The 20,541-nt window shown below is 43.9% G+C and overlaps 3 protein-coding genes across 3 annotated transcripts; 1 reads left to right on the plus strand and 2 right to left on the minus strand.

Annotated features, from left to right (window-relative positions):
- The first annotated feature begins 365 nt into the window (after window positions 1–365).
- LOC133928684 (superoxide dismutase [Mn] 3.1, mitochondrial-like) lies at window positions 366–5,134 on the plus strand. Its single transcript, XM_062375127.1, has 6 exons — window positions 366–791; window positions 2,232–2,278; window positions 2,396–2,521; window positions 2,628–2,684; window positions 3,846–3,923; window positions 4,867–5,134. The coding sequence occupies exons 1-6, from the start codon at window positions 488–490 to the stop codon at window positions 4,957–4,959; spliced, it is 705 nt and encodes a 234-aa protein (XP_062231111.1). The 5' UTR covers window positions 366–487; the 3' UTR covers window positions 4,960–5,134.
- Window positions 5,135–5,378: 244 nt separating this feature from the next.
- LOC133928682 (uncharacterized) lies at window positions 5,379–8,385 on the minus strand. Its single transcript, XM_062375126.1, has 6 exons — window positions 7,667–8,385; window positions 6,960–7,160; window positions 6,766–6,865; window positions 6,224–6,427; window positions 6,056–6,118; window positions 5,379–5,814 (listed from the first exon to the last, which is right to left on the minus strand). Exons 1-6 carry the CDS (start codon window positions 8,260–8,262, stop codon window positions 5,707–5,709), a joined length of 1,272 nt encoding a protein of 423 aa, XP_062231110.1. The 5' UTR covers window positions 8,263–8,385; the 3' UTR covers window positions 5,379–5,706.
- A 460-nt stretch (window positions 8,386–8,845) lies between these two features.
- LOC133928685 (transcription repressor OFP1-like) lies at window positions 8,846–9,864 on the minus strand. The gene has a single exon (XM_062375128.1). The coding sequence runs from the start codon at window positions 9,621–9,623 to the stop codon at window positions 9,039–9,041; it is 585 nt and encodes a 194-aa protein (XP_062231112.1). The 5' UTR covers window positions 9,624–9,864; the 3' UTR covers window positions 8,846–9,038.
- Window positions 9,865–20,541: the final 10,677 nt, after the last annotated feature.

The following is a 20,541-nucleotide window of genomic DNA, read 5'->3' on the forward strand; positions in this document are numbered from 1 at the left end:
ATGATATACTAGTTTACTTTAAGAATGAAGAAGAACATGATGACCACTTAAGAAATTTTTTGAAACAGCTTAGAAAGCATCATTTGTATGCTAAATTTAGCAAGCGTGAATTCTGACTAAATGAAATACTATTTTTTAGATATATCCTATCCATAAGAGGAGTTATAATAAACCCAAATAAGAAAAAAATATACTGAACTGGAAGCCACGTACAAGCGTTACATAAGTAGGAAGTTTCCTTAATTTAGCGTCACTTCGTAGAAGGGTTGCCGAAGATAACCGCTGCGTAGAGGCGTAATCTCGCGAAAACAGACAAATCAGCGGGCCACGCACGCGTCCAACTGCTCGAATCGCTACACATCTCACCAAAACCTCCAGAAATCCTCCAAGAGCACGAGCAGATAGCGAGCCGCCGCTCGTCCGCTCCACATACCATCGCGGGGCGTCACACAGAGCAGTACAGCACACGCGCACGAGAGAGGAAGACATGGCTCTACGCACCCTGGCGTCGAAGAAAACCCTATCCCTGGCGCTCGGCGGCGCCCGGCCGCTGGCGGCGGCGTCAGCGTCGAGGGGCGTGACGACGGTCACGCTCCCCGACCTCTCCTACGACTTCGGCGCACTGGAGCCGGCCATCTCCGGCGAGATCATGCGTCTGCACCACCAGAAGCACCACGCCACCTACGTCGCCAACTACAACAAGGCGCTCGAGCAGCTCGACGCCGCCGTCTCCAAGGGCGACGCATCCGCCGTCGTACAGCTCCAGGGCGCCATCAAGTTCAACGGCGGCGGTGAGGCCCGCCTCCCCACCCACATCTAGCCCCCCTGCTTCTCTCTAGGGTAGGGGGTTTGTTTGATTTTGGGGGTATGATGCCGGTGGGGCGAATTTGAGGGGTTGGATGGGGGTTTGGTGCGCTGTTGTTGCCGATCAGGAGTGATCTCTTCGGGAGTGGTATATGTTGACCTTACAATTGGGGTACCCTAAGAATACGGCTGGAGGTTTGAGGATTATGCCATTTCTAGGTTTTTGGTGGGTGGGATTTTCTTACAGGAATGCAAGTTAGATGTCCATTATGGTCCGACGATCACCGATTTGATTACATTTTTGGGACTTTTCTTCTATTTGGCTTTATGTCGTACTGTTTCATGTAATCTGAAGTGGTTTATGTAGGATGTGTGGTTAGTTGAGTGCGAAATTTTCAGGAGTGGTGAATGATATATCTGTAGTTGTCTGGATTGTTATGTGATTTGGGTGGTTCAGTTGGTTGTGCTTCTACTCTATATTTCTAGACTTGTAAAGTGTTAATATTAGTTCTTGTAATTCGGTTAGGTTCTAGCAGTTGTGCATGAATCATTCTGATTTGGCGTGCAATTCAATTTTGCAGGTCATACTTCTGTGGATGTTTTATGTTTGGACCTATAGACTAGTTTAGTATGATGTTCCTATGGCATCGAATTGTGAGCTGCACTATAATTTGGGACTTCTATGCTTCAAGGGTTCACACATAGTGGTTCTTGGTGATACTGATAGAATAAGAGTTCAATGTGTTTGGTACCACTTCCGTTCTTTTTTACTTGACATCATATAATCCGTGCCATCAACCTTTCTAAAGTTGGACCACCTATATATTTGAAACTACATAGATTTGTTATATGAAAATTGTATCATTAGATTTGTTATAATCAGTTGCTGATTTTTTTGATGAAATAATTTTGAGCTAAATACCTCTTTCTCCCTCTCAGATCTTTGTTTATGAAATCCTTATTATGGACTACCGGCTTATAGGTTTACTTTTTTTTAATAGTGTGATAATAAGTCAATCGTTTGTGGCTTTATAGTTGAATTCATGTGAAAGGTTGTTTTATGTCCCAGTTCACCTTTTGATCTAACTGTAAGCTGGATGAAATAGGTAGTCCATGCTACTTATTGAGAGGTAATTTTGTATCTAGATATTGGTATCTTCCTCGATCCTCGGTATTGTTAATGGGTTGATTCCTAGTTTTGGCTATTTTGTTTCAAGTTGTCCAAATCTTGATTTTCTTTTTACTCTTGACAAGGATGCTTTAGCAAAGAAAAGTTGAAGCTCATGAGAGCAATGAGCATGGCATGTTAACCTCCTGATTTTGTTCACAAATGACCTTCTGGAACAAATTTCTAATTATCGGATTGCTGTTGTATTGTTCCTCTGAGCTTGCATTTGCAGTAACATATTTAATTTACCATGTTGCAGGTCATGTCAACCATTCAATCTTCTGGAAGAACCTGAAGCCTATCAATGTAAGTATCTATTAAATACAACCTGCTTTTCGTGCAGGAAAAGGAAAAAATTGTTTGTTTTCCCTTTTTGTGTTGTGTCCATTATGCAAACTGTGAAGATGTTTGGTATTTTTACAGGAAGGTGGTGGGGAGTCACCGCATGGGAAACTTGGCTGGGCCATTGATGAGCACTTTGGTTCATTTGAGGCACTTGTAAAGAAGATGAATACAGAGGGTGCTGCTCTACAAGGATCTGGATGGGTGGTATGTACACTTCTGACTTCCCTCTTTTTATCGAGAAGAAATAGCGTCCTGATACAGTCTGTGAAAATGTGTTTTGTTGGTGACGTATCTAATATTTCTTGCGCAGTGGCTAGCTTTGGATAAAGAGGCAAAAAAGCTTTCAGTTGAAACCACAGCTAATCAGGTGAAAGATATTACCCATATCACATTATTGTTCATATGATACAGATTACTGCACATTTGTCATGTTTTCGATCTTAAATTATTTACAGTTCAACCTTGTGTTCTAAAAAACGATAGGTGCTACAGGGTGGCTGGGTGTTGGCTAACACCCAGCAGTCTAGGCTTTATAACAGTGATTCAACCGATGCGTATCTTTATTCTGCCGATGTTTGTTGAGAGAGTGATTGAACCATCCATCTGTAAGCATGAATTAAAAGGTGTGTGTGTGTGTGTGGGGGGGGGGGGGTGGTATTGCCAATATGGAAAAAATGGTCAATGAAGAAATAAAATTCGAAAATATAACCAATAAGATCAGTACATATCTGAAGGAAAATGCATGCTGGGGGTTTATGATACCGAAACAAAAGGGGTGCAATTTGGAACTGAGTGATTTACCTTGCTTCATTTGTTAATACATGGGTATTTAAGATACGCTGTAAAAACAACCTAGTTCAACAGTGGCCTACGGATGGTTCTTGTGAGTAAAAAACACTGATAGTTAGCTAAGTGGTTAATTTTGTATATCCTATCATTCCTGTAATTTTTCATGTCCTATCTATGAATGTTCTTTTGAGTTTCTTCATTTCTGGAAGAGAATGTTTTCTTTTTTGCAACTAATTGCAACCCCATTCTTTCTTTTGCCATTAAAAATGCAGTTCTCTCCTTTGCATTTCTCGTTAGTGCGTTTCTCTTTTGGTCATGGCCATCTGATCAATGCTGGTTGACCATGGAGTTTCCCTCAAAAGATACTTATGGCCTTATGGACTGAGAAAAGGGTCCCCCACAAGTCAGTAAGATTATTCACAACTTGGGGCTCACACATAAGAGAATGACATGTGGGCTCCCAGGGGGGTGCACATTAATGAATGGATAATTGCAAAATTTTCATGGCAGAAGGGAGGATATGTTTGCAACAACTTCCAATAAAGTTCTTTTGTCAAGTTTCATGGTTCTACTGAACTTTTTTAGAATTGTGAAACCTGCAGAAACTTTTTCCATCATCCTACCTTAAGCAATAAACAATTCTCTCTCATGAGCTACCTTTTCTACCTTGGGTTTTGCTTCATATGTGACAGTTGAGGATGGTTTCATGTGTGAATGCCTGACTTTTTGCATCTTGCAGGACCCTCTGGTGACTAAAGGGGCAAGCTTGGTTCCTTTGTTGGGGATTGATGTGTGGGAGCATGCGTACTACCTGCAGGTAATCTCTTGTTGCTGGAACTAATGGCTAGTTGCCTAGTTCGGTTTTCTTCTTGAGTAGTGATGGTGCTAATCTTTTTCTTTTACGATATGATTTAATAAGCTTGATATACTTACCGTGGGAAGATAAATTATTATGTTGCTCGATCCATATGAAAAGATTACACTCTGATTACTTGATAGCATATTAGACTTGACTACATTGGTGTTTGTATTGTTAGGATAGTGCTTGCATCTAGCCATCCTATTGGTTCTACAATCCCTAAAAGATGAGCAGCATATGAATTATACACCATTATGTTTCATGGATTATGTGTCAAAGTAATTCGGAAATATCAGTTCAATTCTAGGAGGCCAGGGAATATTGGTGCCAGATGCATGTGTATAAAGGTGAACTTTGTGCAGGTGTTATTGAAGATTGCCCTGTTCTCGCTTCAGTTTCAACTGGAAATGGTGCCACACATCACAACTGAAAAGACTACAGGGCAATCTTCAGTTACACCTTTGCAAATTTTGATGTGCCATGGGCTCTCGCTTTAACAGAGGAGTTAAACTGACTGTTATTCTGGACTCTGGAGAGATCCGTGAATTTGAATTTACTGGATCTCCCACTCTGTTAGGTGCTGGAATTACTGTAACTGCCGACTGTAGCACGTTATTGGTTTAGGAGATAAGATAGAGTTTGGTTAGTTTAAATAAGGAGAGAATTAGAGATAAGATTACAAGATAGAGTTGATTTGAATAGTCTTTATAGGTTTATAGGCCGGCTTGCTGACTACATACATACATGGCATTGCGCCTAGACCAAATCAAGCAAAAGAATAATTAATCTAGTCTCCTCAATCTATAGTCTAATCTCTTCACTAGTAGCCAACGCTGCCCGTCTTTCCTCCTTTTGGCGGATGTTTACCCTAAAGCAATCTTCATTGCTTTCTTTGGTGCAGTACAAGAATGTTAGGCCGGATTACCTGAACAACATCTGGAAGGTGATGAACTGGAAATACGCCGGAGAGTTGTACGATAGTGTGCTTGCATGAATTGCCTGAATGTGCAACTCATATCCGCGTTGGTTTTCCGCTGCTGCCTGGATCTTGTGCCAATAAAAATGTATCTGTTTCGCTATTGAACATTCTATGCGATAACTTGACCCAGAGAGCTGTTCTTCCTCAGCCATGTGTGCATTGATAAAGCCAAGGAATGATTCTGTGCTGAGCTTCCGATGATTGCTTTAAGTTTATAATATGAACGAAATACCAGGTTTCATTTTACTGCTGATGTTGCTACGGATCAGATCAGATAATCATATTAGTTGGCACTCGCAGCCGCCATTATCGGTTTTCTTGGCCCACATGACGTCGTCAGCTTTGCCGCGGCCATCATGCAACATGATCTAGCTGTTCTGCCTTATCTGCATCTTTCTAATTTTACAGAATACAGTAAATAAAAAATGAAGATCTTGCTAAATGTTCCATGTTAACAAGTCCTAAATCATCTCTCAAAAAAAAGAACAAATGTTGCTACACCGACGCGCTACTGCCTGGCGCAAACATTTTGGAACAAATGAGGCACCCAGACGGAAAGGAACTGAGCAGAATTTGCTGCTTGTGCAGTGCAGGATGACAGGTGTTCTGCCTTCAGTTTCCTGCGGCGGCGAAAGGTCTCCTCTGATTCTGGATGTCTGGTAGCCTGTCCATGGGTACCAGGAAGCTGGAACAAATGCTCATCTCAGGGTTACATTTGCGCTGTCAAGCAGCAAAATTTTACATTTGCGATGTAGCTGGTAGTCATCGCAAGTTCCGGATCTCCCGTGCAACATCTATGCAAGAAGCAATTGGACAGTTGGTCTTGATTGCATTTGCACCTATATGAGATCTACAAGCAGCAAAACCTTCCTGCTCACACATATTCAAAGTATATTCAGATATTTAAGTCATACACGTTTCAAAAGTTGAAGTGAACATTCTAGAACTAGCCATCGATTATTAACAAGAATATACCTATAAACTAAACATGTGACATAACTCGAACAAAAATCACTTTTGGCTATGCAATTATTGTAAGTCGAATCATTAATCACTGTGCTTTGTTAAGTCGAATCAAGCATTATTACATAAGCATGCAGAAGTGAAATACCTTCCGCAGTGAATTGATGAGGGTGCTGAGTGGTGGAGAGTTAACTTTTGCTCGCCTACTAATCTGAATTTAAATTTAAAATTAGCTTTGGTGGAAGATTTTTGCTAGGAAATCAATAACTATACATAGAAGATTGCTGAATAAGCCGATATGGAATTCAAGACATACCTCATCAAGTCTTATATACCCAGGAGGTAACCTTGGGTCACTCTCCTCAATCATAGTGCTAAGCAGTTTTTCCAAAGTAACCCCATTTTCACTTGTGTGTGCCCATCCCCATTCTGCGGCCAAGCTTGTCATTTCAGTAAGGAAAGAAGCATCATGGAGAGGACCTGTCCAAAGTGGGCCTATAACAGTGATCAAATCGGCATCCTGTAAAAAAATAATTATTATACACTAGCATAATTCCATAATTCCTTAGCCAAGCACTTGAAACACAACACAACCCAATGAGGTTTCTCGTATGAGGCAAACAATTCTCAACTTAGGTTAAATGAAGAAATGCTCATTAGTACAACAAGATAAGGATTAGCTTCAAATGATATTATTTCTTTAATCACACTTAACTCCTAAATTAATTTCAGTCTGTCAAAGAAGAAAAGAAATTCCTGATATCAATCCAGTAATGAAACAATAAAGTAGGTACATAGTTGGATTATAATATATTTCAGCATTATTTTAATACTATCACAATGATCTATTGTACCTACTGTTCTGTCTGTACACCCACAAGAAATCTGCCCCAGTTCATCAAATCCAAAAGTCTGAGACTGGCCACAATTCTTGCAATGACAAATGAAACCATAATTACTGCCAAAACAGAAAGGACATCAGAGCTTAACATTCCATAATATGTACTAATCAGCTGTATGATTGTTCGAAAGAAAAAAGTGCAATGAGTTACCTGATGCCATCATCTTTTCCATTGTATAATTGTACCATCACTCGATAAATAGGACCATGATACGCAAAGTACGAGAACACTGGTGTTATGTGAAATCCCAGAAGAGCTGCTTCCCGTGCAGCACCACCTATAACCATTCGCAAACCAACTTCATTCGGATATGGCATTGGACGAACATATGCTCCATATGAAGACAAAGAGCTAAAAGAAACAAAATGTTACATAGTTGACATGAAAGATTTACGAGTTATAACGCACAATACAGAGAAAATTCGATCAAGTTTCTAAATAGAAGTATTGGTATCAAGTTATATACAGGGTAATGCAAGCCCAGTATAACTATAACAATAACAAAGATGCCTCTGTGCTCTCTAATTACTAAATAGGTACATATTCAACCTGAGAAGCGACCAAATTCTAACTGAGCAATTTAATCTGTGTTTTGTGTCTGGCAGGCCTAAGTAAGCAAGAATCACTAACATTAGTACATAGCACATGCATACAAGATTACAACCTTAAACTGAGCTACAATAAGCATTTCAACCTAAAATATCTCCCAGTTCCAATTGTGCAAACATTGATGAACCTAATACAAAAACTCATACAAGTTACCACTCGACGATTCGACATTTCTAAGAAGGAAATTCTGAGGCCTTGAAAATCTAGAGATGCATCTACCTGATGCAGAAATGGATAAAAAAACTCACCTTCTCGAACCATACCCTCTCGCCGACCGCCAATCCGTGGACGTCAGGTAGAGCAATCCTCCAATCTTGAGCGCCAAGAGCGCTGCCCTTACGTACGCGGCGTCGCCGCCGAACGAGTCCACGTCGATGACATCGAAGTACTCGCGCCGGAGGTAGCGCTCCGCGAGCAGCCGGGTGGCGTCGTTGTGCGACACCACCCATCTCCTGCGCCCCGCCTCCGGCGGCGGCGCCTGCCGCTCGAAGCGGGAGAGGTTGGCGAGGATGACGGGGTGGAGAGCCTCGGAGGCGTCGTTGGCCCAGACGAAGTCGGCGCCGGCCTGCGCGAGGTAACGGAGCGCGCGGACGCCGCAGCCGCACATCGCATCGAGGCAGAGGAAAGGAGCGGAGGGGTCTGGGCGCCCGCGGCGGTGAAGGGTGGCCGCGAGTACGGCGAGGTCGCGGCCGGCAGCGCTGTCGCTGCGGTAGAAGGCCGAGCCCGGGTCGAAGGAGACGCCGCGCTCGGAATGCGTGCAGGCGGGCGGCGCTGAGCGGCGGCGGGCGGGTTGAAGGGGTGGGAAGAGAGATTGGGAGAAGGAAATGGTGGCGGCGGCGGCCATGGTGGCGGGAGGAGCGGGGAGAGTGCGGCTAGCGCTTAGGATTGGGTTCAGGTTCAGCTCAGTGTTCACGCTACCGGACTGAAATTTTACCGCCGGCCGTCCAGTTTTTGTTTGGGACGCATCTAAAAACTAGTTGTATCTTTAGATTTATAACATACACATATATTTTTAGTAAATATCTGAATATGAGTATTTCTTTCTATTTTTAGACTTTTTTAATATATAGATGTGTAACATTTATCTGTGATCAACTTCAATGCGTGATAAAAAAATAGAGAAACCATCTGATAAAAAATCAATCGGTTCATTTGTCTTTTAAATACAGTTATGTATAATTGTTGTAAGCTAAATCTCTTCTGAATATTTTTCAAACTCATATACAGTACAATAACAGACAGATCCACCTGTATATGTTCTGCTACTGAAACAAAACACTCCTTCAAAAAATATATATAAAACAACGTTCTCCACATATCTTTTATATATGCAAAGCCTGAAGGAATGATCGATGTGAGAATAAAAAAGATAAGAGCTGCATCATAATGAGGAACTGTCCAATAGAAAATTAAGTGGGCTGGTGAGAAACTCCATCGAAGATAAAGATGATCAATCAGCAAATTGATGACTATAGTAAAAGAGATCGATATGATGTAGATGATGATCCTGACTCGTCAGCTCGTAAACTGAATCGTTATCTAAACAAGATAAAATTCTAATTTGACTCATTAAATTTTGGAATGAGTCGAGCTGAGCCAAACACGAACTAATAAACTAGCTCACGAGCTTCGAGCTTCTCGTCCAATCCTATCCTTAACAATGGCATCAGCAATCTGAAGCCAAATTCCCCTGAACACCTCCATGATAACTCCATGGTACTCCCTCGAGTTCAGTGACAAGTAGCATTCCAGGAGTTCCTGCATATCCTCCAGCGCGTGCTTATCGTTCTCGACGATCATCTCCACCATGTTCTCTCTGAAGTCCTTTGGCGGGTCTGTCGACACCTTCATGACGACGAAGCTCCTCCTCGTGACGCTTCTTCGGCGACTAGTACTCGTAGTCCTGCCCCTACAGCCACTGAAAACATGTAACCTTCTGCTCCTCAGCCTCGGTGAGTTCGGGCACGTACCGCTTGTAATCGTGCTATGCACACTTGTTGATCCGATTGATGTTGGCCTGGTGCGAATCGGACGTAGTTGCAAGTCTTGAAACAAGTAGTCGTCTTCGATGATGATGGCGCTTGCTCTTGACGTTGGCGAATGATGGTGGCGGTGGTGGTGATGATGATGATCTGTGGGGAAATTGATGTTTGATGCCTTTGGTTTAAGATGGAGAGTGGAGGGTTGTAGCTTCTCAAGTGCCATTTCCTTTGTGTTTAAGTAGCGGTAGGATCGGTGTGGTAATCATGGAAGAGGCTTGAGAGTGGTGGTTCCATGGTAGCAGTGGCTTGATCTCTTGGAGGTTTTTGATGTTCCAGGTCTTCTTTGGCTTGGTGGCTTCGGTCTCTTCATGTCCCTCAGCTTGTAGAACCAAGAGTTTGGCATGAGATGGCTTAGTCTGAACCTATGATGGTTGCTCATCTCTCTCTCTCTCTCTCTGGCTCTCTGGTACGGTGTGCAGCATGAAGCATTACATAGGACTCCGAGGGGAGGGCTATACCTATCTTGTAAGGGTGGCAATGGCAAGTGGATGTGAGCTGAGCAATCTGAGATGATGAAGTTCGTTACACATTGACCAATGGAGTAGCAAGTCTTATCAAAATTAATCCAAAGCTGTCACCAGCTTTAGAAGCATTATCAACGACTTCACTGGTGCAATGATGTGCAATTTTCTTCAGCAGTAGTTATGAAACAGAACGAGTACACTTTGACATACATCAGAAAGTGTTTAGTTGCTTGAAAGTGATGAGAGAAATCAAATGTGGGCCAGTTGGTACTCGTTGATTGTTACACAGGAAAGGAAAGAGATATGCTTGTTTATGGGGTGAACAGCTTATGTAATGCTATATAATCCAGCTTTGTGTTCTTAAATCCAGCTCTAGTTCTCATTACCCTGCCTTTTTAGACCACTGTCATGAGGCTTTTGTTTTAGAAATAGACTTTACAGCAAAGCCCAGGAATATTCCCTCACTTTTGTAAATGGAACTTTTATCGCATTGTGAAAACTTTCTTTAGCTGTAGGACATATCCTTGTTTTTCTCTACCATTTAAACAAAATTAAAACCAACAGTTTAATGTGTTCGTTAAGTATTGCCAAAGGGTCAGGCTCATTCGATCGATGTAGACTAATGGTTGTTAAAAGATTAGTTTCATAAGTCGCATTTACGGTTGTAAAAATAGTCGAGCTCAACAAACTACAATTCAGCGTATCTCGATTTAGCCTCGATCGAGATTGGCTTGAATGGTAAACGAGCTGAATCAAGCTGCTACCAAAGCTTGCCGAGCTTAAACAGCTATAAGGTCGAGCAGTTCAGTTAGACTTGAGCTTACCCGAGTTGAGCTCAAGATATTTGTTACATGTGGTGTCTATATCTGAAAGTCACATGAATTTGTTATTATTGAGCTTACCGTAGCCGAGTTCGAAAGTAGATCTGAGCTTGAACCGCAACTTGAATTCACTTGAGCTCTAAGATCACTCAAACCTGGCTCTTGTAAGGTTTGATGGTACCATCTAAGATGAGGTGTTAGTAGAGTGTATGCGTTAGTAGAAAATATCGTAGGTAAAACATTTATGACATTTATAATATAACTTATGTAACTTGACAGTGCTAGCTCTCCTGATAACCATGTTGCACGACAGTAGCATAATTAGCAAAATGCAGTAAGTTGTAAAAATTCAGAACTACGACCATGTGCTTTAAAAAGGTGTGATTTTCTTTTTTTTCAAAAGCTTTGTGCAGTACCTCCGTCATATAATTCAAAATTCATCTTATTTCAAGCTTGTAATCATTGTCTAGTGTCTTTTTTTTTAAAGTGAACCGTCAGTAGAGCTGACTATTGTATTAATTAGAGAAGACCCCATGGACGAAATTTACCAGGCCAAAAGATGGCCAGAAAAAGGAATAAACAAAACAAACACAAAGCAAAACTGGAAGGGACGGAAGGCTATTCTCACTTAATTAGGCAGTTAAGGTGCCCGCGCCTGTGAGAAGTTCCAAATGGCCGCCTCTTCCCTGATTTTTCAGCACACCAGGATAGTGAGAGATTTTAGACCTTTTTTTGGGTTGTTTGGTTGGGAGGCCATCATGACCACCATTGGTGGATCGTGGAGGTTATTGGCCAGCATTTCCGCTGAATCGCCGGTTGTCCCACCCATTGCGCCAGGTTATGCCAGATGTGTTTTGTGAATATAATCTACATTCTGCGATAGCTTCCCTTAGAGATTGGTGTTTCGCTACCGATGCTTGGTATAAATGGGGAGCAAATTCATGTGGCCATTGTCCCTGGTGCCAAGCCAATCGCCAAAATGAAATCCTTTCCTCGTTTCCAATGGCGATGTTGGTTGAGGCCGCAAACAGTAGTCTATTCGAGTCATCGCAAGGCAATTCTGACCCCACCTAAGGTTTATGCCATGCTTTCCATTCTTGCCACAACCAGCATAGCTGGAGGTTCCTGGAGAATTTGGTGAGGTCGAGGATTCCTAGACCTCCATTGTTTGTCTGCCGGTAGACGCTGCTCCAATTAACCTTGCATTTCCCCCCAATTAGAGCTTCTGTTCTGGCCCAAAGGAAATTGTCCAGGGCCTTGAGGACGCTTTTTGGTGCTTTGATTGTTAAGAGGTGAGCACAGACGTCTGCTTGGGACGATGAGCTTTCCTTTCCATGGTGAAAGTTTAGTTGCGGCTTTATCTATGATAGGTTGGAAATCCCTCACATGCAGCTGATGCGTGGAGAGCGGTCTGCCTAGCTAGATATTTGATCGGGAAGGTCATGCGCTTGGCTCGCATATCAGTGAGTATGTCATTGTCTAGTGCCATTAGGTGGCACTAGCTCACTCTTTTTATTAAACATAACCTTAAATTAAGTTACCGTCCATTATGCTTTGGAGGCAAGGGAAGGATGGCGCTGCGGAGTGAGCGGATGGCCTTCGTGTACCTGAAAGATGCGACACCTGTGATATTTTAATGGTCATGATAATTGACCTTGTAGCTCATATTTGGGATGGTCATGAAAGCACAAGCAAGGGATGAGAGCTTGCTTGCAGGAGAACGAGGTGGAGATGGTGGCAGCTTCAGCCACTATTGCTAGGAAAGCAATCAAATTAATAGATAGGATGGTTGTGTTGCTTCAATTTCTGTTCATCAGTTCTTGGGTTAAAAGGAAGGCGGCGTAAAGGCTCCCATGCATGTATTTCTTTATGTTGAAAGGATCGAGACAAGTGTGCAAATTAAAAAAAATGTTTATTGATTTGTGGTATCGAGGGTTAATTTCTGATAATGATTCCAGAGTGTATCGATCGAGGGATGTGTGAACAACGCTTATAGGGCGTGTATACTATGAACTCAAGAAAACGGGGGTTATCATGTTCAGGCTTCTAGAAGTATAATAGCCTTACATCCTGTGTATTTGATTATCAGTGTTTCAGAACTGGTTTCTTTCCCTTACAAACCGGATCCTGCTCTCTTTATATACCAAAGAGAGGGAGAACTTACAAGTGAGCCTATTTTGCTCTGAAGATACTGTTAAGCCCGTTCCATCCGTCAGACACCTTCATGCTTAGCTCGCCCCAGTCAGTCGGCCTACCATGTCCCATCACTAGTCTCGCACGCACGCCTATGAAGCAGCATGCCACGCCTGCGAGTCCGTCCTGTAGCATTTAACGCTACAGGACAAGGCATGACACCTCTGTACTGACCACGACATGTTCGTCGGGAAGGAGTGGCTAGGAAAGGAAAGACACTTGAGTGGAAAACACTTAATGAGAATATACTAGTTTGGTAAGTACCTACCTCGTGACCAGTGAAGGCTGGTCGTGGGATTTACTTATGTGGTAAGTATCCTAGTTACATTAGCCTAAACTGGTCGCGAGATGGGACCCTAGTTCAGGAAAAAATCTTCTGCAAACTAGAATTGCTAGCTGTGGGACCATAGAATAGAGGACCTTCCTATTCTATACACTGACAGTAGCCCCCAAACTTCCTCGCGGATGTGGTGGTCTGAGAGGTTTGTCGTGTGGTCGTGGGTGGAACTAGTCGTGTCACCTGGGCCCAGGTCAACACAAGTTCACCCTAGGAGTTGCCATCAGCACAGTCCACTTCGTGGCGGGCCAGCAAAATCGCATCTCGATGGGAGATTTTAATCTTCCAGAGAGAGAGAGAGAGAGAGAGAACGTGGGAGAGAGACATCGTGGGAGAGAGATATTAACTTCCACCTGACCCGAGGGAATTCCCTCCCCCCCCCCTCCACACGCAACCTTTTGAATTTCGAGACAGTTGGGTTCCGTGCGTTAGTTGGGGATACTGTGCCGATCTTATAAATTGAAAAGCCTAAGTTTGCCCACGAATCCTTTTTCCATCTCCCACAACTCCCAAGCCTTAGTGCTTAGAGCCTTGTCCCCATCTCCACCCATGTTCTAGCAGTCACCCCCACCACCCCAGATGGCGCCATGCACCGGCAAAGATCCAGATTTTCCCAAGTCCAGGTGCAATGCGGCAAACCTGAAGCAGATGTACTACAATCGTCTACTCCCTCGCCACCTCTCTTCGGGATACCGCTAGGGGGAGGAAGTGCCTGCTCCTTGCAAGGGGGAGATCATGATGTTCGCCTCTTTCTTTTTGGCCGGCCTTGTGCCGTCCTTTTCTGAATTCTTTACCACCATCATCACCTTCTACGACATCTGCCATCTCCACCTCAATCTCAATTCCATCATCATGCTGAGCGTTTTCGCTCACATGTGCAAGAACTTCATCGAGGTCGAGCCATACCTCGATCTCTTCAGGTATTATTACAAGGCTCGTTTGCTAACCGAGTTGATTATTAGGAGCTGCGGGTTTCACCTCTGCGACGCTATCGTGTGCTCCTACTTTGAGATGGGCCTCAAGTCATCGTGGTCAAGCTAGAGGGAAGAATGATTCTACCTCAAGACAGATGATTCACTTGACAACAACTGTGTGCCAAACAGACCGGTACATGTCCTTGATAGCTGGGGGAGCTCGCCCGCGACCACTCCAGAGTTGTTGAGCCTCGCAGCCCGGGTCAAGACCCTTGCAAACCCTGGTCTGGCTGGATCAAATGTCGCCCGCAACTTTATCAAGCATTGGGTGTGCCCCTTGCGGAAAAGAGCACATCCGGCATATATCTACATCAGGAGTGACGACATCATTAGGGAGAGCTCTTTAGGTAATACTGCAACTACTTTCATAGTGTTATTTGTTTACTCATGCGGTGTCCTAAGTATCCCTCTTATACAGACCTCTCAGACGAGGCCATTTAGTCGCGGGCTAAATTCCTCATGGAGGCAACCGCGAGGACGGACAGCCCACCGAAAGACACTCTTGCATTGTGCGACCTCCCCCCATCAGAGAGGGCTCGGATCAGATTGGTATGTTTGTCCTTATCTCAGAACTTCCATCGTTAAGCCTTCTCCTAGGTCCGAGTTTCATGTTTTGTGTCGCTGCAAGGACTCCCCGAGGTTGATGTTTTGCGTCCGATAATCGATGAGATCACAAAGATCGCCCGAGAAATCGATCTTACTACCAACATGCCCTCTTCGCCGCCTAGCGCCACCACAGCCAGCTGCCCACCTAGCCGTGATGTCGGCCCAGCTGGTCGAGGAGGTGACCAGATCGCCTAGAGTCAGGTAGTGACCGCGAGCGATGATCCTGCAAGCAGCACCAATCAGTAGAGGGCCGACCATCATTGCTCTAACCAAACTCACCTTGCCTAGACCCGATCCAACCAGGCGTGGCCTGACCAGCCTAGCTTCGATTAGGCATGCACTGACCAGTCTCGCTCTGACCAGTCCAGGAGCGATCAGGCTACCGCTGGCCAAGCTGTCACACCCGATTTTAACGGATAAAACCAGGTGCAGCTTATGTGTGCTCAGGATGTTCAACACATATAAGGACACCACATGTGAAATAACAAAAGATGTGCAATACTTTTATAGAATAAATGTTAAACTCTTACATCAATTGATATATATTGTCTTCTATGAAGATATCTGTAGTGAAACAGAAGCACTGGTGCCTAACAACACCACAGGTAATCGATTGGGAGACACGCGCCTAGAACGTCATAACCTCATCTTTATAATCTTCAACATCTTCACTCACTAAGCAGCACCACACATATCGCATGGTATAGGGAAAATAGAAAGTGTGAGCACATGATGCACTCAGCAAGTGTGAGAAATATATGACATGCAAACTTCATTAAAGGAATAGGCTATAACAGGTAAATTTGTATAAATACCAACTATGCTATCGTAAAAAGAGTTATAAAAGCAACCTATTTATCTATGTGAACCATCACTAAACTCCCAACTCCTAGGAATATCTCCACATATTTCCCAACTACCTGAATTTCACATCAGGTTCACAAACCAACCAACTTGATACCCATCACAGGTAAACAAGAACCATCCATTGATATTTACCCTTCACAGGTAACCAACCAAAACAACTAAGCCAAACCAACTAATCATGTGAAGATCTAAGCCTCTTATGACCGTGAGCATGGCTGATATATCAGATTGTACACTCTGCAGAGGTTGTCCAGCTTTCCCTATGAGTCGTGATTTTCTTGTTGCCGTGTTGTGCAAACACTTAACACATGCCAGTGGTATGTCGTCCGGATATCACTACAAGTTTGTTACAAAGTATCCTCCCAACAAGAATAAGCCCACTAAGGTTTCACCGCCGTCAAAGTGGAGTCACACCACCCAGAAGCCCCCTCATGAGCCTTGTAGCTCTAGAAAGAACCACTCTTCCCTTCCACTACACCACCAGTGGCTCATTCTATGCTGAGGATCCGCTAATAACTAAGCCAGGTTGTACCCATATAAACTTCGTGGATAGACGATAATTCTTGGGTTGTCACCCCATGAACCGGTCCTTAGAACACCGAGCAAACACTACCACCCACCAAAGTGTTTCACACACTTGTGCCTCACACACCATCATCAACCAACCTTCTGCTCAACATCCCTAAGTTCCATGTTGTCACATAAGTTACCATAATTCCCAACTCATAGTTGCATAGTTCATTAATCATGTTTAACTAATAACCCATCAATATCCTTGTGTAAAGCTAAGCATAACTACCCATAAACCACTACTGACAGTTAGACGATAAGGAATATATGGAACATGGCACTATAAGTAAATGTGATTCAAAATTAATAGCATGCATGTTTGAAATAAAGAACATATTTGAAAACTGGGATAAAAATATTTAAGGATACTTGCCTTTTACCCAATGTTGCTCAGTGTTGTTGAACTCTTGGTCTTGAAGTCCCCCGAACTGCTCCGGAATGTTATCGACTAATCGTGAGAAATACCGATAAATAATAAAAAGCAAACACTAAGTACAACATACCAAATATCATCAAAACACTTTTAAAACACCATGGTTGGATAGGTATGATTTTAGAAATATTTAGATGCAAGAATTGACTAAATTGGAGTTAAGATGAACAGAGAACAGCTTTCGAGATCGTGCTACGCTTATCGCTGAACCTGTGAATGAAATCTCGAAGAGATTCATTTTCACCTTGGTGCAGCTGGTGGAGGTCGTTCTCCGTTTCTGGGCACTCGAATGTGCCTTGGAAAATTGGCTATGAACAAAGCCTTAAGTTCTGCCCACGAACTAATTGAGTTGGGTAGCAAGTTCAGCAACCAGGATCTTGTAGGTCCCTCAATGGCGGTTAATAGGTAATTGGCCATTACTCGATTGTCAACACTGGCTGCTCAAATAACAGTGGTGTAGATCTGCAACAACTCATTGGGATTGATTTTCCTGTCATATTTCTGAATCGAGCATGCTTTATACTTCTCGGGCCACCGAATTGATCGAAGTTCATGCACGAAAGACTCGCAGCCCCATTGAACACTTCAGGAGGAGGTGGTGGGACACTATCATGCCTAGCTCTTCGAGCAGGGGAGTCAAGTCGACCATTTCGTCCTATAGATATACGGTCATAGTGGCGGCGATTATCTTCACGGCGTTCTTCACAGTGGTCTTTGATCACTGTCCGTAGATCATGCCAATTGTGAGGAATACGATTCCTCAGATCTTCCTTATTTATGCGTCTATGGATAGGGTAGCTACAGTTTGGCCTATAGTATCATGTTCTGTCTCGACCACCTGAGTTTCCCATCTGAGATTCCTCTACTTGAGAGCGTTTCCGCCTGTGGCTCCTTGAGCCAGGACCGTACTGACTGGGGGGCTTGGAATTGCTGCGATTATTTGCTCGAGCAACTTGGATCTATACTGCATCGAGTAGCATCTTGACTTGATTGACCATAGGAGTTAGTGGATTTGCTAAATCCAACTCTGGAAGAGATTTGAGAATCAGATGAGCTCCTTGTACGTTAGTGTTCAGAGTACTAAATACGTCGCTATCGAGGCTCAGTGGTGGTCGAGCCAATGAAGCTTCATGGTGACTATTCGGAGGGAGCTTCTCCTTGAGCTGTGGGTCATCACGGGCAGAGGCGCACCCACCGAGAGTCGTCGGGAGAGGCCAGGAGGCATCCGCCCTCCCGTGGTTCGACGGTGGAGGGTCGTGTCGGGTGCACTTAAGGCTCCAACTGCGGATGATTTTGGTGGTAACTTGGCGCCGGTATCATTGGTAGCGACAGTTGTCGCCGGATCTTTGGGTATTTCCACGCCGTTGTTGACCACGGTATTTGGATCTATCACCATTAGGTCAGCCGATGGGGGGTCGTTGCTTCTAGCCATATACACGAATCAATCTGTTCAGCTGTTCTGGCTAGCATTAGAATTACCGTCGCCACCCTCATCGCTGTCAGTATCCATGCAGTGGAAAACATTAGGCTCCGCGGGATCCCACGCGAGATGTCCCACCTCACGGTATGCATCCATTGGTCTGGATTCAAGGGTACCGGTGTGGATCAGTCCACCTTGACCGTCCCAATGGAAAACTGTAGTTCCGAAGATAATTTCTGAGTCAACAAGAAGGGACTCGAAGCTGTCCTTCGTTGACTCGAAGTGGTCATAGAAGCCGTTGTGAGAGAATCCGACTTAAATGTGAGCCCGAGACATGATTAATCCTACGAAACAGAACAAGGTCCCTACCCGGCGCGCCAACTGTCAAAGATTAGTTCCTGACAATATATCTGTAAATTGACTGGATACCTTCGAATGCAGGGATTAATCACGAGATGAGACAATTGATGTATACAGATTCCAGTCTCTGATTAGAGTAATACCATACATCATGTGGGGGTGTTGCTGTCGTATATTGATGATCTTGAGTACAAGTACTGTGGCTAAACCTATTACAGAGAGTAGATCGGATCTAATCTAACATAAGGCTAAAGTCGTCGAATATCTTTCCCGCTAGGGTCTTGATGCTTGCCTCGAGTTCTCTCGTGTGTTTCGTGTTGTTGTCTTTCATGTTATTCCCCCTTCGTCCCCCAACCTTTTCGCCTTATATAGGGGTGAGGTACCGACTCCTATCTAGCCGTAGTCAATAGTGAGTTGTCTTTCTTGACATCTAAGTAGATAAATCTGTTTTGAATACTGATCGTATCGGGTTGGGTAACCAATCTAAACCTTCCTAATATGTACTTCCTTGATTGCAGGTATATCATGTACCTCTGATTCGGTTCCGTGATATCTAAAGCTTCCTAATATGTGTTGGACATACCTTGTCTTTGTGTGATATACTCCTTATACGTATATACCCCATAGTTAGGTATTCGATAAGCTGATTCTTCTCGTAAGACTTATGAACCGGCAGTAATGCTCCATCACTGTCGGCCTATTAGGTACCGGTAGTGACAGGCCCACATATATGGACGAATCCGTATATATGGCCGGTTTTATAGTAGTATAGACAGAGTCATTCACTTTTCAATCTGTAAATGAGCAATTGTCTCCTAGTAAAAAAAAAAAAATCTTCATCTGCTAGTATAAATGAGCAATTATATTTTCTAACTCTCTGTTAATGATTTTGAATACACAGAGGACAAACAAAACAATAGAGGTATAAGATTGTATGCCTATACTATACGCCCGTACAAATATAGCAATCTGTTGTATTTTGTACATAAAAAGCCACGGAACTATCAACTATCAGTAACAGTCCACCAACTATGCCAATAAGTGGATCTAGCCTAACGGGATGCCCTACAGCCCTTCATGTGGCCGGGTGGCTACACACTCTACCGGCTGCCGGTGCTTTAGTCTGTCTACTAATTCCGGGGGCCATCATTCGTGCCGCCGCTCGGGCCGGACGGCGGCACCGGTCCCCTCGGCAGCATGGAGAGGAGGAGCGGCGCGTACTTGTCGACGACGGCTTCCTTGACCTCCCTTGCCACATCCCCGGCACCTATGTCGACGTCACCGTCGTTCCCCGTCTGCCGGAGCGGCCGCGCGCTGGACGGTCGTAGGCTGACGACGAGAAGCAGAGCAAGGCACACCGCCACGTATAAGCTCCTCTGGATGCTGCGAGAAGCCATTGTTTTGCCGGTTATATATCTCGGTGGGAACTGGAGATGGAGCTGATGAGAGCTGAGCAATGGCCGCGCCAATGGAGGATCTTGAGAGCACTGAGCTCAGGGAAAAGCTTGATTTGTGCTAGTGTGTATGTGATTCTTATTAGTTGCAAGGGGCCTGGGATATATATGGAGCGATGGGAGGTCGGAGATGGTGAAGTGTTTAGTGGAAGAGGTCAAAGGGGGAGGCGGGCAGGCGGCTGAGGTGGAAGGGGCTCGGAATGTTCTCTTGCTTTGACTTGTTAAAAAAGAACAAAAAGATGTAGCAGGTGATGGTTGTATCTTCCTAGGCTCTGGACTCTAGAGACTGGAGTCCCAGACCAACTTGCTTGGCAACTTGGACATGGATGCCAATTGTACATGAGTTACTGCCTGAGGGGATCACCAGGTTGGATGGAGATGATGTTTCTTTGTCGTTTTTAATTGCGGATGGAGTTCTTCCAAATGAGATGAGAGACCAAGGAGTGGTTCGTATGGCTCTCCTTTCGGAATTCAGCTGGTTAAACATATTGAGTTTCCTTTTTGAAAATTGGTCAAGATCGATCTCTAACATTCAAGAAATGAAGCAATCAAAATAATTTGTTTTGTATTAAAATAACTTTT

This window comes from Phragmites australis, chromosome 9 (assembly GCF_958298935.1).
Source record: "Phragmites australis chromosome 9, lpPhrAust1.1, whole genome shotgun sequence".
NCBI classification, from domain to species: domain Eukaryota; kingdom Viridiplantae; phylum Streptophyta; class Magnoliopsida; order Poales; family Poaceae; genus Phragmites; species Phragmites australis.

Coding starts and splice junctions, on each gene's coding strand:
- LOC133928682 (XM_062375126.1), bottom strand. CDS start 8,262: ATGGCCGCCGCCGCCACCATTTCCTTCTCCCAATCTCTCTTCCCACCC. Junction 7,161..7,666: donor AGAGGGTATGGTTCGAGAAG/GTGAGTTTTTTT, acceptor TGTTTCTTTTAG/CTCTTTGTCTTCATATGGAG. Junction 6,428..6,765: donor GTGGGTGTACAGACAGAACA/GTAGGTACAATA, acceptor ATTTTTTTACAG/GATGCCGATTTGATCACTGT.
- LOC133928685 (XM_062375128.1), bottom strand. CDS start 9,623: ATGGCACTTGAGAAGCTACAACCCTCCACTCTCCATCTTAAACCAAAG.
- LOC133928684 (XM_062375127.1), top strand. CDS start 488: ATGGCTCTACGCACCCTGGCGTCGAAGAAAACCCTATCCCTGGCGCTC. Junction 2,279..2,395: donor AGAACCTGAAGCCTATCAAT/GTAAGTATCTAT, acceptor GTATTTTTACAG/GAAGGTGGTGGGGAGTCACC. Junction 2,685..3,845: donor TTGAAACCACAGCTAATCAG/GTGAAAGATATT, acceptor TGCATCTTGCAG/GACCCTCTGGTGACTAAAGG.